Here is an 18673-nt window from a genome sequence, read left to right as displayed (position 1 = left end):
AGGATCTTTTCGTCTCATTCTCGTGAACCTAATATCGCATATCGTGATTTCTCTTATTACACTTAGTAGAAGTAGCATTCCTTATGATTCAGCACAAATATGGGGTGATAGCCGCGTTTCATCAATGAGCACAGCAAAGTGTCTGAAAATGAAAAGGACCTTAAGAGGTGGATGCATAATTCGCCAGAACAGATGTTCTTTTTCAGCGTGAATTACGGTTACCACCCGCGAGGTGCACGCAATTCTCGGCAGGCGTGCAGAATTCGCCCCAACACCTGATTGTCTGCGTGTTCGGTGATATTTACGACAGCACGTGAAGGCAACATTTCGTACTGCACAGGGTATCATGGCGCAGAGGAGGCCGAAGAGATTCGAGGCATCAAACTTTAATTTCAGCTCGATTTGTAAAGCGTTAACGCGTTGTACTCTATGAAACAGCCGGTGAAGACATAGTGGTAAGTTGACTTAAACAGAATTGGACTGCTTTTTAAGGTCGTTATTTTCTCCCAGCGTAGGAAAGATAGACAGTAGCAGGAACGTAGACGAGAAGTCCGTTAGGAAAATAACGATACAAGCTTCGTATTAAACATGGCAATACTTTTATGTTATTATGCAGCGAAAGGGAGCGCTTCAAAATCATATTATGTAATATAATATATAATGTTCTACTATACAATATATGTGATAATGAATGGCCCTACAGCACTTAAATGGGAATTTTGAATCGTGACGTTATGGGGAAAGTTGATGAAGCTAGCTAGACAGAAGTTGCTAAATCATTTTCACTATTTTATTACCGTAATAAGTAACGTTATGCTTTAGCTTTTAGTGACTCTGTGTGTTGCCTTGGGCCTAGCATTGTACGTTGTCTGATCTATGATCTAGCATTAGCTAATATTACTGCATTTGAATTGTTATCATTGGCCAAACATGGATTTGGAAAGACAAGAGAGACGTTTCTCCCCCAAAGCTATTTCGCACTGAGGCCTCTCTGTGCTCTGCAGGTATGCAAACGTTACATGGCCTGAATTATGCAAATATTTATTATAACTTCTAACTGTAACTTTTGTTACATGGGCTGGAACTACAGGAATGCGGGGGGAGATGTAGGAGCAATTTCCTCGGTATTGGAAACTGTCCCTGGAGACATAACATGAAACAAGCCTTCTGGGTGGCACTAAATTGTATTCAGCCCTGCATTCCTAATTACCGGTAATAATTTGCTGCTTTAATCACTTGGCAGTACCCAGACTGTAAGGTCAGTCACGAAAAGTTTTACTTGACCTGGTAGGGGTTCACGGCCTTGGACACTAAAGCAGGGCACAGTAGTGGAAGAAGTAAAAGGGGAGATCTTTAAGTGGAACAACAGTAGTGCAACAACATAAAAATACCAGTAAAAGTAATGCAGAATGTAAGCAGAAAGAAGCAGAATGTATTTAAAATTTCAAAAGTGAAGGTACTCATGCAAAGTGCACCACTCATATCGTTATATTTACAATATACAGTATTATTTGGAATACTGTTATTTTGTACAGTATGATATTACTGATGAATTATCGTGTAAGCAGAATTTCAATTATGTCAAGTTAGAGCTCAATTTTAACAACTTTAAATAAGCTTTGGGCAGTTTAATAAATAAGTAACTAATGCTGTGAAATAAATGGAGTGAAGTAAAAAAGTACATTTACTCTCAAATGAACTGGAGTAGAAGTACCACCACTAGCAGGGCAGATGCTTGCTGAGAGCCCACTTGAATATGGGTTGTTGATTTTAAAGGACAGTGATTTTATCATTATACAATTAGGCCCCCTCAGATAGTGTCTTGCTGTGTGTGTTTGCATAATAAGTTTATTTTAATCTGAGTGTTGTTGCTGCTAATAGCCTTGTGTTGGCCCTCCTCCATGGGGAATGATATGAGTGTGGCGTGGCTGCCTTTTTATGGCCAAGCAAGGCTCAGCTTTGGAAGACCAGGGTTTTCCGCTCTGGTGGTTGTGTTGGCCCCAGCAGCCTTGAGCGACAGCAGAGAAAGCAGCTGTCTTAGTGTGGTTATTAGCCTGCCAGGTGCAGCGCCGGACGACACGAATCTGAGCACCGTTATGTTGCAGAATAGGTCGACATGTTGATGATTTGATGTCTGTATAACTGCAGAATAAAAGCCTTGTAGTCACGCCATGTAGTCATTACTTCGATATTCAAAGTAGAATAAGCTTGACACTTGCAAACTAAAATTTCAAATATGAACAACCAAGCTTCAACAAGACTGTACACAGTAGAGCTATTCTGCTGGTATGGTGACTGATACTGAGATGACAAAAATGCAAAACAGTGTTGACGCCTGAATGTAAATTGTCTTTGGTGGTAATTGCAAGCTCGCACCAGCAAGGGGCAACGCTAGCATTCAAACCAAGAGATAGAAAACACATTGTAAGCATCTGCATGTAAACTGAGCCTGTTTTTGATTTACCCTGTTAACATAAACAGAACTGCTCCCACATAAACCCCCCTTCACTGAATACTTAGACTCTTTGTTGTTGTACATTGTTTTGATTTTCCTTAGAATCTTCTGCCTTTGAATTTCTTTCCTTTGTATTGTCTGTCGGTTGGTCGGCCCACCAGTGTCAAGTATCTCAGCAGTTATTTGATGAATTGCCACGAACTTCTGGACGGTTATTAATGTTCCCCAGAGGATCCTACTGACCTTTCCTCTAGCGCCACCAAGTTCACATTTATGGTTTTCATGAAATGTCTCAACAACTATTGGATGGATTGGCATGGAATTTAGTTCATACATTTATGTCCCCCTCAGGATTATTTGCAATAATTGTGTTGATCCCTCGAGTTTTCATGGAGCACCATCATCAGGTTAAATTGTAGTTTGTCCAATTATTTGGTTAAATTACTGAATACCTGCAAAACTAATGACATTCCCACCAACCTCAGCTGTGTGTACTTAGTGTTTGGTAAAGCTGCAATGATTAGTCAACTTATCACTTAGTTGTCGACTGTTAAATTTATCGCCAACTATTTTCATAATCAATTAATCGTTTTTAGTATTATAGGAAAATACTCTGATTTCAGCCTCTTAAATGTGAATAATTTCTGGTTTCTTTACTCTTCTATGATAGTATACTGAATATCTACGTTCGAGTGAATTTATAAATTATAAATAATCGATTTATTGTGAAAATGATAATGAAAGGAATCGTTAGTTGCTAATTAGCACACATAACTAAGATGGTAACAGTGGTAAACATTTTACCTGCTAAACATCAGCATGTTAACATTGTCATTGTGAGCCTGTTTGCATGCTGACATTCGCATTTAGCTTAAATCACCACTGTGCCCAAGTACAGTCTCCCAGTCTCACTCTTCTTCCTGGATGTTTGAACTCTGAATCAGAAGGTTTATTTAATCACTGCCTTAAAGTCAAAGTAATTGCAGAGTTTATATTTACAGTAATTGTGATAGATCGCCTGTCTTCAAATACAAGAATAGATGCTCTTATCATCCATTTTTAAGGAATAGAAAATAACATACGCCACTCATCGTCTAGAGTTTTGGCCACTGCGCTACTAAAGTCCTCTGACTAACAGCATTGTACCTCTCTGAATGTTTTTGTCCTGAATATAACTGCAGGTCATGAGTTCAGTTCCCGGGGCAGACAGGCTAATGCTGTTAGGGTACATGATGAAAGGGGGCATAGGGTCCCTTTCACCCATATATCTGTATAGGTCATATGCTGGCTGTTACACTGGTGTCTCTGTACTCCTCTCTCATAGCAGTGAGTTTGTTTCCACTACCTCTACTGTTTCCCTCCCTCTGACTTCCCCGCTCTCCGTTGTGAATATAAATTTCTCTCTTGATCTTGAGAAAGCATTGCTTTGTGATGCTCTTTGTAATAATGTGTAGAAAAAATAAAACAGCTCAAGAACAGATGTAATAGTTAAAATGACTCACATTTTCAGTCTTTGTAACCTTGGGCCGTGGAAGTAAGAAATAACTTACACAGTGAGTGAAAGGATAGCTCGTCAGTCTGTGTAAGGAAATGCCATTATCTCTAACATAATCACTTACACAGAAGTTAGGCAAGTGTGTTTTTCAGTCCAGGTCCTGGTTTGGAGGTCCTGTCTGCCCTTTAGGAGAACAGTTTGATCCCTTACAGAGCTATGTGTACTGCTGCATTGTTGAACCCTTGTGTGGAATGTGTGCTGAGTCCTTAGGCCAGAGGACTGGGGGCTTTATTACAACCTTTAAACAAATCTCTGTAAGGAGATACTGTGTATTTTGAGAAGGAATGATCAGCTCCAAATATTATATACAAGAATCCTAGACGGGCCTTTAATACAGGTTTCTAACTAAACTGTTTATAGTTAATATAAAATGTTTTACAGGTTTTCACCATCTGTTGTTTTTGTCCAGATGATTTAATTTGAGTGAACAACTGAAATGTAATCCCCAACACAATGTCAAAATCAGCTATTCTAATGATTAAACAGTTGTGAATTACTTACAAGATTATAATGTACATGTCAGAATATCAAGCAGTCTTTAACAAACCTTTTGTAATGTCAAGACTTTATCAATTATTATGTGGTGGTTGACTAAACAAATCTGAATATGAATAAAATAAATCCACATTCTGTGACATTTGGAGTCTCAAGAGTTATTCCATATGTACTATCCTGGTATACTAAATCCTGTAGGCAACTGTAAGTGGAAATATCTCATTTATTTCAATGTTTATGATGAGGGCTGCAACTAATAATTGATTAATGTCCACAGTGTCCAATGTAACATTTATCCCCAACTGGCCCTTTTACAGGCCGTTTGCATATTTTTACTGGCCCGGGGAGGGAAAAAAAACATCTTTCCATTAATCGTATATACATTGTAATGATTCTTTCAAATAACAGATGTTTTTTCTTCTAATTTAAAACGTTTTAATATACATTTTTTTATTTGATTTTCCCATGAAATGGAAAGTCTTGTTTGCTTCTGCATACTTAAAAATACAATGATTAGCAGTTTAGCAAAAAGTAAAGCTATCTGTCTATGAAGAAACTCTGTAAATCACTTCGGTACTGTGTTTCCTGCTGGTCTTTGAGGCTGTGTTCGGTCCTGCTCAGGCAGCGTTCACTGGGAAGGCTGCTGAGCACGGTTTTGTTGCCCAATCCAGCGCCGCTCCCCCCCCATGCTGGGTTCCCGCGCCTGAAAACCTCCAGTGCCTGAGTAGAGGTATGAATGTCTGCGCAGTGGTGATTTGTTGTTGTGAATAGTACATTAGTGTTTCTGGTTGGAACCACGATATCAAAGTTCTTCCCCTACACCCGGCCGACTCAATTGTGAGCTGCTAAGCTGTCAATCATGATGTGAAACCCCCTTTTTAGAGCATCAAATAAGAAATTAAAGCCAAACCCCTGAACATACATCAACGTAATGAGACCCACCTAGAATAACAGAAACCATCTCTGATCTCTTTTTTGTTTGGCCCACATCCAATCCACCAACATGGAGGGGTTGGGGTTTATGACCTATGTTTGCAGTCATCCACCAGAGGGTGATCGAGTAGTTATGGCTCCACATTGGGGAGCTTTCATGTCGTCCATCTTTACATACAGTCTATAGTTTACGCTAATATAAAACAGAGAAAAGCAGCAAATCCTCACTTTAGAAAAGCCCTAGTCTCCAAAGTTACAGTTCATCCTGAGGGGATCATGAATGTGTGTACCATATTTTCATAGCAATTAGGTGTCAAGACACTTAAGACCATAAATGTCAACCTCTTGGTGGCGCTAGAGGTAAAGTCAGGGCATCACCAAAGCTAGTAAGATTCGTCCTCTGGGGACCATGAATGTCAAAATTGCATTGACTGGTAACTGGATTTGTTCTTTATGTACTGTCCCAGTACATTGAATCTGAAGCCAACTGTACATGTAAATAAATCATTAATTTTAACATGTTTATTAGGAGTATGTTTTTGACAGCTGAGCCGTCCCTGTTTGTCTTGCTGTGATCAGAGTAGGTCTGTGCTACTGTGTTACTCTGCAGAATATTATGACAGGAAGCTCTGTGTTTTGGTCTGTTGCTGTGCCGATGGGGGTAAGGAGGCCCGGGCTCAGCTGGCTCCTCTCTCAAAGACCACTTACTTATACTGACTGACCACAGAGACATACTAAGGGGGGGGGGGGGGGGGGGGGGGCATCAGCCCACGGCATGTTAGGTGTTCACACTAACCCCCCAACCCCACCACCACCACCACCCTTGCCTGGAAATGGACACTGCTGGTGTATTTATAGCCCCTGAGCACAAGCGAACTCTCTTTCTTAAACACGGATAAGGAGCTGGTCATATTCACCGGAGAGACCTTTGCTGTCGTATATTCTTTTAGACTGCTTTGCTTGTGAAACGTACCTGGAGGGGCTCTTCAGGTAGGGGAAAGAACTGAATGCGTTTATTTATTTAAACATTCTTAACTTATTTGAGTCACTGTCCTGTTACACTGCTTACATGTATGGTTGTATAGTTTTTAAGTTATCCACTACTTGCAAGTGAAATTAACTGATGGAAACTGATGGATGGAAATTAATTTGGTTGTTTGCGTTCATCTTGGACTGAGTATGTAGAAGTGAAATTCATACGTCTCTTTTGTAAAACTTCACCATTGCCATTGTTCAATTATTTCACCATTATAGACCATTGTGCGTAGATTCATGTTTGACAATGGCCGACATGCTAGAGCTGCCACAATTAGTCGTTAGTAGTTAGTTTGTGAAGCGAAAGTACAAAAAAGTTTTTAAAAACTTTTATTACATTTTCAAGCAAAAATACCCTTGATCCAGCTTATCAACTGATTTTCTTGGTCCTAACGGAATATAGACTGAATATCCTTGTTTTGGATTGTTGTTCGTTCAAAACAAGCAATTTGAAGAGGTCTACTTCGGCTTTAGGAAACAGTTTGATTATTGATTCACATTTTATTGACCAAACAATTACTTGATCAATCAAAATAAACCAGCACATTAATCGATAACGAAAACTGTTGCAGCACTACATGCTATGTAACATATACTTAGATAAAATTCAACTTTATTGTCATTATGCAGAATTGGTACAGAGCTTATGAAATGCAGTTAGCATCTAACCAGAAGTGCTGAAATATAGTGTTTTATACAGATGCAGATATGCAGTTAGGCTCATCTTATGCTGATGGTAGGTAAAAAGTGTTGTGTTATTATTTCATGTATGTTTCTGGTGTTTATCTGTTTTAGCTGACAACAGCATTCTGACCACAATCACCGGAAACTGAGATACCCAGCGAGAGGAGAGATGGAAAAGCCAGTCTTGCAGACACAACCGTCCACCCTGCCTTTTTTTGACACGGCCCATGCCTTCAACCTGCTGCGGGGAATCCATGAACTCCGTGCTGAACGAAAGTTTTTCGATGTTACTTTGTGTGCGGAAGGCCGAGAGTTTCACTGTCACCGCACAGTGTTGGCAGCTGCCAGCACCTACTTCCGGGCTATGTTCACAGGAACTTTGAGGGAGAGTGTTATGGACCGAGTGGTTCTACACGAGGTGTCAGCTGAGCTTTTAGGTCTGCTGGTGGACTTCTGCTACACGGGACGGGTCACCGTCACTCAGGATAATGTGGACGTCCTACTGAAGACGGCTGATCTCTTTCAGTTCCCCTCTGTCAAAGAGGCCTGCTGTGCTTTTCTGGAGCAGCGGCTGGATGTTTCCAACTGCTTAGAGATCCAGGACTTTGCAGAGGCCTACGCTTGCCGAGAGCTGGCGACCAGTGCTCGCCGCTTCGTCCTAAAAAACATAATGGAGCTGGCCAAAGGGACTGACTTTGAGCGGTTGCCTTGGAAGCGCCTCCTTGAATTTGTGTCAGACGATGAACTTTGCGTGGACAAGGAGGAGACAGTTTATTTAATTGCAGTGCGCTGGGTGAAGGCTGATCTCCAGCGGAGACTGCACTACTGGCCCGAGCTCCTCCAGCAGGTCCGACTCCCCTTCGTCAGGAGGTTCTTTCTGTTGGCGCATGTGGAGAGCGATCCACTCGTCTACCTTTCGCCCACCTGCCTCCGCATGGTAAACGAAGCTCGTAGCTTCCAGTCCTGTGAGTATGACCGCCATGACAGGCCCTGCCACCGTATGAGGCCACGGCCATCAACAGGATTGGCAGAAATCCTGGTGGTGGTAGGAGGCTGCGACCAGGACTGTGATGAGCTGGTCACTGTGGACTGTTACAACCCCCAGACTGGACAGTGGCGCTACCTGGCTGAGTTCCCTGACCACCTTGGAGGAGGCTACAGCATAGCTGCCCTTGGAAATGATATGTATGTCTCAGGTAAGTTACTTGTTGGATTTTTTAATAAATATTTTGTGTCAGAGGGCAGTGGTTGCATCGAAACTCACTCATTCATTATTGGTCATTAAAAATTGCACTGAGAAAATCAGTGAGAATAGAAAATGTATATGTATAAATGTAGGATGGCGCATGAAGTTCAGTTTTATCTGGTGTTCCGCTTACTGAAGGACAAGCCACAGACAGTGTGCAGTGGTTACAGTTGCTGTGTATACTAGATTCACTGTAGTGTGAAAGCCCCACTGAGTAGATTTCCATTCCCGCACCTTCATCTTATGAAATGGCCGTCAGGCTGTGCTTATAAATAAACTCTAGGCTCTTTGGCTAGAGGCTCAATGTCCGAACCAGGCAAGGTGAGGCGGGACATGGTGTGCTGCCAGGACAGCAGTGGTGTTATCATCATCATCATCATCATCTTCATTACCAGCAGACTGGCTTATCCTGAAAAGAGGGAGTTTCCCTTCATCCCAGATCTTCAGTTAGAGCTTGTGTTTCCTGTAACACCCTGGTGCTGAGCTATAAATTTAGCTGTGTTAGCTCATTTCTTCGAGGACATAAATAACAGCATAATGTTGAAAGGCAGATTTATTTTTTATAGCCTTTGATACAATTTCTATTAAAATAACATTTGAGATATTATTACTTATATATTTGGGGTCAGGGCTACTGATAAAAATATAAGTAACTGAAACTTTCAGAAGGTACATTGGGGCTTTTAAGGACAAATTAGCTAGTATTAAAGTATAAGTATTAAATCTTTGTAGTTGGACAGATTGAGAAGGACTGCAAATATCTTCATCACAGTTCTGCGCTCATACTGAGCCAGTGTAAAGATGGGGAATGAATATGGATTTGTAGGAAGATGACCAGACTTCGTATGCAAGTAATTCAATTAAACGTACTGCTAATTACAGGATGTCAGAAAAGACTATATTGTATTGTCCTGAGTGATTCCTGAGGTTATTTCAATGTCAGGTTGATTTCTGTTCTTTGTCTGTATTGCATATTGGTGTACCATCCTACAACTTCCTGTTAAAAGCTACCATAATTAGTTATTTACGGTTTTGTTTTAGACATGTGAAGGATTGTTTTGTTTCATTGAATGCATACTAGTGGTACACAGCTCATTGCATTGACCATTTTGTTATATTTTGATTATTTTATGTGATTTTTCATTCGTTCATACGGAGATACATACAAATATTGGAAAAATATCCATATTGATATAGTGATTATGTTCATTCATTTTGCTGTGGAAAAGGTTTCCCGTCAAGGGCTTAAAAAGCATTACATTTGATTTCAAAATTGTCTTATTACATGGAGGATTAAAATTAATCCAAACAGACAAACCAAAACTGTTATTTTGCTTTGTAGTATATATCATACTGTGCACTCTGACGCTAAGCAGCAACAAATGGAAATCCTTGATGCACATTAACCGTTGAGACATGTCTGTGTCCTCTAGGTGGCTCCGACGGCTCTCGCCTCTATGACGGTGTGTGGCGGTACAAGTCCAGTGTCAATGAGTGGACAGAGGTGTCCCCCATGCTGAAGGCCCGCGAGTACCACAGCTCTTGTGTGATGAAAGGTCAGCTGTATGTGGTGGCGTCGGACAGCACCGAACGCTATGATCACGCTCTGGACTGCTGGGAGGCCTTACCGCCCATGTTGCACCCTATGGATAACTGCTCCACCACCACATGCAATGGCCGCCTGTATGCCATTGGCTCTCTGACTGGGGAGGACACCATGACCATCCAGAGCTACGATGCAGACACCAACCGCTGGGTCGTGGTCAGCTGTGGACAGCTGCCCCCATGGTCCTTCACACCAAAAACTGTGACCCTCAAAGGCCTCATCTACTTTGTCAGGTGAGTTTCTTCTCTAAAATAAATCTTTATACTTTCATTTATCAATATTTAGAATTTAGTTAGTTGGGGAATCTGCTGCCGTCTTAGTTAGAGACACTGATTGGTTTCCTTTTAGAACAGTTGTCCAGATACTAATTGTAAACACCAGTGATGGAGAGTAACTAAGTACATTTACTCCAACACTGTACTTTTGTACAATTATGTACAATATTATAAAGAAGCTTCACCACAGCCAGGTAGAAAGTAAAATGTTTATACATTGATGCATCAGTATTAATGTAATTAATAATAACATATGAGGGCAGGTTTTCTGTAGAACAAGTTGTTCCACTTGTAACACTTCATGATAAATGCATCTAGCCTATATCATCTACTCATTCTGTTGTTCTGCCACATGAGTGCGCCAAAGTATTAATGGATTAATGGTCGTCTTCATTTCTGCCCAGTTCTCTGCTGTGAGAAATGACAAAACAAGACAGCACTAATAGAGGATGATGAGGATGATGACAAATTTAGTGCTTTTGTAAAATACAAAATCAGTGTACATAATATCTTTAAGTCTACGATGCAAAGGTGAGAGGGGTTAAGGATTTAAATACAGTTCAATGTCTATATGTTCTGTAAAGCTGTATACCTTTGGTCTTTGTGCCATTTGTTGATAGATTATTCTTCATGTTTCAACAATAATGTGTTACATTAAATGTTAATAAAGTTGTCTATATATGCACTTATATAATACTTGAATATTAAGGAAACCGTTGATTATTTAAAACACCAGAAAAAAAATTGTTCATAATACATTGGTGTTGCAATAGGCAGAAAAGTTAGCATGTAAACATTTGAAGCAATGATTGTTTTGGCAGCTGCTTGACTTTGCTGCATTTCTATTTGTAGGGATGACTCAGCTGAGGTTGATGCTTACAACCCTCAAAAGAACGAGTGGTACAAAATTAGTCCGATGACCCAGGTTTGTATTTCACATCTGACACTTGTCTGCTAGCATGATTATGTAATTTCTAATAGTTCTGACCCGGCACCATAAACAGAGGCGTCAACAACACTGTAGTAAATCCAAAGGTGATAATAAAAACATACAAATTGCTGAGACTGCGTTTGTCACTTGTTGATTTTACTTCTCTGAATACAAGGTGATGGATAAATGAATGTGGCCATTGGAATTATTATTTTTAAGTGTTGACAAGAAATGTGACATTACCGCCTCTGACAATATAACATGAACCTATTTGCTCCAAATCAAAGGCAATAATTATTAATAATTATCAGAGGAGTCCAAAATATAGCTAAATAAATCAATAAATAAATACCATACATTGAATAATCAAAATGGAGTGTTAAAGGAAATGTAAAGCTTTAGAATTTTCCTTTAACGTCCAATCAGAGAAAAACTATTATTATTATCTTTTACTTGCTCATTTTACACATTTAACACATTTTATTATTATTGTATTTCATGTTTCTCAAAAACAGAAGATTACCACTTATTTCATGTCCAGGATGATTGGCTGTGTGTGTGGTTAAAGCAAAAGTATAAATATTTATATTATTTTTTGTACTTTTTACCTGTATTACATATTAGCTTATTTGTTTACTTAATAAATACAGGATATTCTTAGCTTTTACCACTGTTTATAATTTTTAGGGTATATTGGGTACATATTACAACATGAACTAGATTTTGGTAATCTCTTTTCTTTTATCCAGGTCCACGTTGGAGGCAGTGTTGCAGTCCTGGGCGGTAAATTATACGTGTCTGGTGGTTACGACAATACGTTTGAACTGTCAGATGTGGTGGAGGCCTACGACCCGACCACCCGAACGTGGACTCTTGCTGGACGACTTCCACAGCCGACCTTCTGGCATGGCAGCGTCAGCATATTCCGCCAGTTCATGCCCCTGGTGTCCACTGCATTTGCACCTACTGACATACCTGAGTCACACGCCATTCGCTTGCACCGTCACCAGCGTCACCAAGCCCTCCACAATCTCAACAACAATCTTAACCAAAACCAGGATGTGAACCCAGCACACTGAGTTTGGACCTAGAGATCCCTGTCAGATTTTCAGTTTCAGTTCTCTTTGTGCCCTAAGTAGTTTACCTCATCACAGTGCTGAACTTGTTAGAGGCAGAAGAGAAGACTGAGCATTTGAACGAACCGTTGGAGTGGAAATGAAGCTTGTGCATGTGTGCTCAGTTCTACAATTATTGAGATTTATGGAACAGAATCAGGTGTACGTACAGCTTTATAAATCTGACAAAAAGAATGCGTATGCATGTTTCTGTGTTTGTGCGTTCATAGAGTTTTAGTTATGAATGTAGTCGTGAGTTTTATGCATCAGGCTCCTGGTGTTTCTTAGCCCCTGTTTGAGAGACAATTTCCATAAGGATTGTTTAGGGAAGTGGCTTCCTTTTATACTCTCAATCTAAGGTGGGAAAGTTAATCAAACCAAACAGTCAATCAAAAGTGGGTTCACTTACAGTGGGGAGAACAAGTATTTGATACACTGCTGATTTTGCAGGTTTTCCTACTTACAAAGCATGTAGAGGTCTGTAATTTTTATCATACGTACAATTAATTAGCATTTTATTGCATGACATAAGTATTTGATACATCAGAAAAGCATAACTTTTGGTACAGAAACCTTTGTTTGCAATTACAGAGATCATACGTTTCCTGTAGTTCTTGACCAGGTTTGCACACACTGCAGCAGGGATTTTGGCCCACTCCTCCATACAGACCTTCTCCAGATCCTTCGGGGTTTGGGGCTGTTGCTGGGTAATACAGACTTTCAGCTCCCTCCAAAGATTTTCTATTGGGTTCAGGCCTGGAGACTGGCTAGGCCACTCCAGGACCTTGAGATGCTTCTTACGGAACCACTCCTTAGTTGCCCAGGCTGTGTGTTTCGGGTCGTTGTCATGCTGGAAGACCCAGCCACAACCCATCTTCAATGCTCTTACTGAGGGAAGGAGGTTGTTGGCGAGGATCTCGCGATACATGGCCCCATCCATCCTCCCCTCAATAACGTGCAGTCGACCTGTCCCCTTTGCAGAAAAGCATCCCCAAAGAATAATGTTTCCACCTCCATGCTTCACAGTTGTGATGGTGTTCTTGGGGTTGTACTTATCCCTTCTTCTTCCTCCAAACACGGCAAGTGGAGTTCAGACCATAAAGCTCTATCTTTGTCTCATCAGACCACATGACCTTCTCCTATTTCCTCCTCTGGATCATCCAGATGGTCATTGGCAAACTTCAGACAGGCCTGGACATGCGCTGGCTTGAGCAGGAGGACCTTGTGTGCGCTGCAGGATTTAAAATCCATGACGGCGTAGTGTGTTACTAATGGTTTTCTTTGAGACTGTGGTCCCAGCTCTCTTCAGGTCATTGACCAAGTCCTGACATGTAGTTCTGGGCTGATTCCTCACCTTCCTCATGAGGCCCCACGAGGTGAGATCTTGCATGGAGCCCCAGACCGAGGGCGATTGACCATCATCTTGAACTTCCATTTTCTAATAATTGTGCCAACAGTTGTTGCCTTCGCACGAAGCTGTTTGCCTATTGTCCTGTAGCCCATCCCAGCCTTGTGCAGGTCTACAAATTTATCCCTGATGTCCTTACACAGTTCTCTGGTCTTGGCCATTGTGGTGAGGTTGGAGTCTGTTTGATTGAGTGTGTGGACAGGTGTCTTTTATACAGGTAACGAGTGGAGAACAGAAGGGCTTCTTAAAGAAGACCTAACAGGTCTGTGAGAGCCAGAATTCTTACTGGTTGGTAGGTGATCAAATACTTATGTCATGGAATAAAATGCAAATTAATTATTTAAAAATCATACAATGTGATTTTCTGGATTTTTGTTTTAGATTCCGTCTCTCACATTTGAAGTGTACCTATGATAAAAAAAATTACAGACCTCTACATGCTTTGTAAGTAGGAAAACCTGCAAAATCAGCAGTGTATCAAATACTTGTTCTCCCCACTGTATTCTCGGCTGTACTCGCAGCTGGACAGTTTCTCCTGGAAGGGATTCCTAGTGTTGCACTTGGTTGTCCACGTGAAAAGTAAGAGAAATACTTGTGTGAAGAAAAACAAAAGGAAAGCTACAGAGAGACACTGATGTCCTCTGCACCAGTTTGGATTTAGAACCAATCATAGCACTATTTCAGCTACTACATTAAGTATCCGCTTTAGACAATAAGAAACATTGTGCTGCCCTTTTTATAGATTCAAAAGCATTTGTTACTGTTGACCATCCTTTGCTCTTACAAGGGTTATGCAGTATTGGCGTTGATGGAAAGGCTCCAGAAATATTTGTTTGAGACACTTCAGTGTGTAAAGTCGGGGTGCGTCCAGTCTGGTATTTTTCCACAAGGCTCCATTTTGGCTCCTGTCCTCTTTAGCGTTTATATTAATGATTTTGTCTCTTCCTTGAGTGGCTGTCAAGTCTGATGACACTATTTTGTACTGTATTGCTGATTCTGTACAACTAGCAATTGAGTACCTACAACTTTCCTTTAATGTTCTACAAGATGCTCTATTATTCACAAGCTGGTACTTAATGCAAATGAAACAAGATTCATGCTCTTCACCAGAGTTTACAGAGAGAGATATCGGTTATGCATATATCCACAGCGAATGGATCTAACATTGAATGAGATACTGAATATAAATATCTTGGCATTTGGCTTGATGAGAAAAATACATTTAAACAATCTTGTCAGAAAATGTTGTAAAAAAAATGGCTTCTTACACAAAAACAGCTTAACCTATGATTTGTAGAAACAGGATTGTTAAGGCCGTTCTTATCAGTTTTAGATTTTGGAAAACTATAAAATTGGTGCCTTTTTCCACTCTTAAACGCCTAGACATGGTCTAGCATTGTGCACTTAGATTTATTACTGGTGATAGCTACAGTACTGATACAGTGGGTTTGTCTTCTCTGGCAGAAAAGCCTAATAAACATTGCTTGAGGTCCCATGAACATGAACGGAATTTAGAAAGTAAGCCCTTTCTTTTTGTGCGCCAGATTCCTGGAATGATCAATTCAATATTCTACCAACCTATGGACAATTTAAAACCATGATCACCTGCCTCAGTGAGTTACTGTTTAAACTATTTCTTCTTTATTGTCTATTCCTCTTTATTTATCTGTGTTTGTCCTATTTATTTGAACTTTTATGTAATTCGACATCATTGCAAATGAGGGCAACCTAAGTGGTTCTCTGAGTTTAAATATAGGTTTGAATGAATGAATGAATGAATGAATGGAAGGTATGAGCTTACCAGACCTCTGTAGCCTACAATTTGTAGCTCAGAGCAAAAGCAAAATATTTGGTCAGAAACAGCAGTAATGTGTTTACATTCCTAAAATAATGACAATCACAAGTTATATCTAGCATTAAACAGACATATGGTGGAATAGGATGGGTTGACCGTAACCAGGAGAAACATCTTTTAATAGAAGATGTGTCTGTCATTAGATTAGAATTTCAGGTTGGTTGCAGGTGATGTTAACTTGTACCAGGTTGATAATCTATTGCTAGTGATAATTAGGCTGCACAGCATCTCCTTGTATAACTCCCGACCCTTAACCAGGGCTACGTCAGTCTTTATAACCAGTCGAATGTGCATGAAGAATTTTCTTTAAAAATTGTATTTACGGATGTTTTAATGTTTTGTAATTTTACTTATGGATATATTTGTGCTGTGGTTGCTTGAGGTGCCCCTGCTTATCAGTTGCAACAAGAAAAGTACCACTTGGTGATGGGTCGCCAATCACAACTGGAAGTGCAAAACAATCTCAATTTGTTGTTATGTAAAATGATTTTTGCTTTAATCGAAAAAATTATATGTGAGTGTTTTTATGGTGATGTTAATGCATCAGTTTTCTTAGTTTTCATACAAGTTTGTGATGTTGAATTAGTTTTGTAATTACAGTATATTCTTAACCTTATGTACTGTGTTTGTAAAGTGTTTACAGTGTGGTTCCCATAAATGAAACTGCAGGCAGGTCTAAGAGTTTATTCTGTTGAGTCACATTTGATGAGCTGTTAGCAGGTTGCTAATATATTTCTTATAAACAATAGACAGTAGTTGCGACTGAGTGTGAGAAAACAAATTCATCAAGTTTTTTATAAAAGGATAGAGAAAGCTAATGCGGTCACTTATAAAGCTGTATATTTTAACATAAAATCATTCACTTGTGTAGCGTCCTAATTCCAAATAAGGATGTTCCGATGTCTGTAAACAAACATTAAAGCTGCCCTGTGGAATTTTCTTGTCAACAAACAAAACCTACATTTACATAATTCTGACTGTGTGCATCCTTTAGGTCTAACAAACACGTTGATTGCATTTCCCTCTGCATTAAATATTTGTAAAGCAAATTTTTTAACATATTTTTATTCCTGCATTCACATACATCCATGTTTGTGTACTAGAAGTTTTCTTCACCGCCTTTGCGGTATCACTGGTGCAGTTCTTTGCGCATTATCGCCACCAAATAGCGTGAAATTCATTCAGTGTCCCTACTTTAGTTCTCTGTAGATTTGGGAACATCCATTTCAAAGCAAAAGTTTGACATTTTGGGAAATATTCTTAATTGCTTTCTTGTCGAAAGAGACCATTATCACTGTCTGACCTTCATCTGTTTGTTAAAGATAAGTCTACAACCAGCAGTCAGTTAACTTAGCTCAAAAACTGGCCTGGCTCTGTCAAAAAATCTAAATCAAAATCTGCCCACCTGCACCTCTAAAACTCACCAATTAGCCATTTAATCTAAACAAAAACAAACAGCGGAAACTCTGGGAAGTTACTGACCATGGTCAAGAAATTGTCCAGCACGTCCATTAAATTGTCAGTTGTGTTTCTTTACACTTTTTACGGTTTTTGTATGGATTTAATGAGATGTAACACGTTCATTTGTGATCTTTAGAAGTACTGGGAGGTGGATTTTTGTTTGTAACCCTTGCCCCTCTGCCCTCTCCTGTTCTAAGCTAAGCTAAGCGGCATCTGGCTGTAGCCTTATTTTTAACAGACAGATATGAGAGTGGTAGTGATCTTCTTGTCTAACTCGTCTCCAGTAAGAAAAAAAGTGTACTTCCCAAAATGCTGAACTATTCCTTTAATACCTTCAATGACAAAACTGAACACCACTGAGAATCATGTATTACTGATTTTTGCTGTAGACATTTGTGCAGTAGGCACACTGATAAAAGGAGGCTTAATAAAACAAGCTAAAAAGCTATATTTCACATTCAAGCAGCCATAACAAGCATGCAGTTCACTGAGTTGACTACTAAAAGCATGAGAATCTTATGTATGTCCAGAAACTTCACAGTGGCTGACCTTGCTGCATTTTTTTTATCGTAGGATTTGGCAGGCCAAACGTTTTAGGCTATGCCTCATCATCCCTTAGGTCACATTTATCTGCTTCTTATTTAGGAAGAGGTCTTCACAGTAACCCTAATTCTAAGTGGGTGGCACAAAGTCTCTGGTCTTTCAGTCATCATGTCTTACTCTCTGATATATTCTCAACGATTCCCTCCATATCCATTGTGGACTCCTCGTACGCCTCGGTGACCAGCTGAGTTTGCTGCAAGCCTTCTGGCACAGCGGCGTCAGCGTGTCCCAGGTTCTGGTTGGACACAACCTCCTCCATCACTGCATCACTTGACTCGATCACCACCCTCACTATGCAGCTGGAACTGAGACCTCTCGCGGAGTCAGGCTCTGGGTTTGTGGATGCTTCAACGTCAGCAGTCTCTGGGGCGTAATCTGTTTCCTCTGGGATCAGTGAGGCTTCAGTTGCTTCGTTTTCACCAGGACTTTTGTCCACATCCTGCACTATCACGTTCCTCAATTTTCTCTGCCGGGGGTTGTAGTTCTCAGTGCGCTTGTGGATTTGAATGTGTCGTCGCAAGTGTGCCTGGAAGAGAAATACAGAGATGTCAGGTGGGTAATTTTACTTTTACTTCACACAAAGGCTAACATCCCTGTCCTGAAAATTGAACACCGTTGAACACTGCTTGCGCACAGTGGCCTCAGCTCTGTGTCTGCCTCAGTGGCCTAATGGATAAGGCACTGGCCTCCTAAGCCAGGGATTGTGGGTTCGAGTCCCATCTGAGGTGTGTAGCAGTGTGGCGCAGCGGAAGTGTGCTGGGCCCATAACCCAGAGGTCGATGGATCGAAACCATCCTCTGCTATGTCTGCACTTTTACAAAGAAACTGTACGACTTTGGACTGTTTGATCTGACAAAAGAAGGCATTACCTTAGGCGCTGGGACACTGACAGGCATGTTATACAGCAACAATTGATTACTATTGATCAGATAAAGTATGTGACTTAAACATCCAAAAGAGAAGAAAAATAGCAGCAGATCAAAACATCAGATTTATGTGCAGCGATGAGGAGACTG

At 40.4% G+C, this 18673-nt stretch overlaps 3 protein-coding genes and 1 non-coding gene across 11 annotated transcripts in view; 2 read left to right on the top strand and 2 right to left on the bottom strand.

The window, feature by feature from the left end:
* Positions 1-18673, bottom strand: part of LOC123975176 (basement membrane-specific heparan sulfate proteoglycan core protein-like) — a gene marked incomplete at its 3' end in the record, with an annotated part of 647231 nt that overhangs the window by 501931 nt on the left and 126627 nt on the right.
* Positions 325-12527, top strand: klhl21 (kelch-like family member 21). Its single transcript, XM_046056440.1, has 5 exons — positions 325-455; positions 7269-8353; positions 9837-10242; positions 11137-11209; positions 11965-12527. The coding sequence occupies exons 2-5, from the start codon at positions 7327-7329 to the stop codon at positions 12292-12294; spliced, it is 1836 nt and encodes a 611-aa protein (XP_045912396.1). The 5' UTR covers positions 325-455; positions 7269-7326; the 3' UTR covers positions 12295-12527.
* Positions 16264-18673, bottom strand: part of zbtb48 (zinc finger and BTB domain containing 48) — a 23369-nt gene continuing 20959 nt past the window's right edge. For both annotated transcript variants that reach the window (XM_046056434.1, XM_046056433.1), the window contains exon 12: positions 16264-17940. In XM_046056434.1, coding sequence (XP_045912390.1) covers positions 17764-17940 — 177 coding nt within the window. In that variant the 3' untranslated portion in view covers positions 16264-17763. The remainder of the gene's footprint in view (positions 17941-18673) is intronic.
* trnar-ccu lies at positions 18313-18385 on the top strand. The gene has a single exon. It is a non-coding gene; the product is annotated as a tRNA-Arg (tRNA).

Source organism: Micropterus dolomieu, linkage group LG08 (assembly GCF_021292245.1).
Source record: "Micropterus dolomieu isolate WLL.071019.BEF.003 ecotype Adirondacks linkage group LG08, ASM2129224v1, whole genome shotgun sequence".
Taxonomy (NCBI): domain Eukaryota; kingdom Metazoa; phylum Chordata; class Actinopteri; order Centrarchiformes; family Centrarchidae; genus Micropterus; species Micropterus dolomieu.
Note: the sequence above shows the minus strand (reverse complement) of the source record. Positions and strands in the feature narration are given on the sequence as shown.

Coding starts and splice junctions, on each gene's coding strand:
- klhl21 (XM_046056440.1), top strand. CDS start 7,327: ATGGAAAAGCCAGTCTTGCAGACACAACCGTCCACCCTGCCTTTTTTT. Junction 8,354..9,836: donor AAATGATATGTATGTCTCAG/GTAAGTTACTTG, acceptor TGTGTCCTCTAG/GTGGCTCCGACGGCTCTCGC. Junction 10,243..11,136: donor GGCCTCATCTACTTTGTCAG/GTGAGTTTCTTC, acceptor TTCTATTTGTAG/GGATGACTCAGCTGAGGTTG.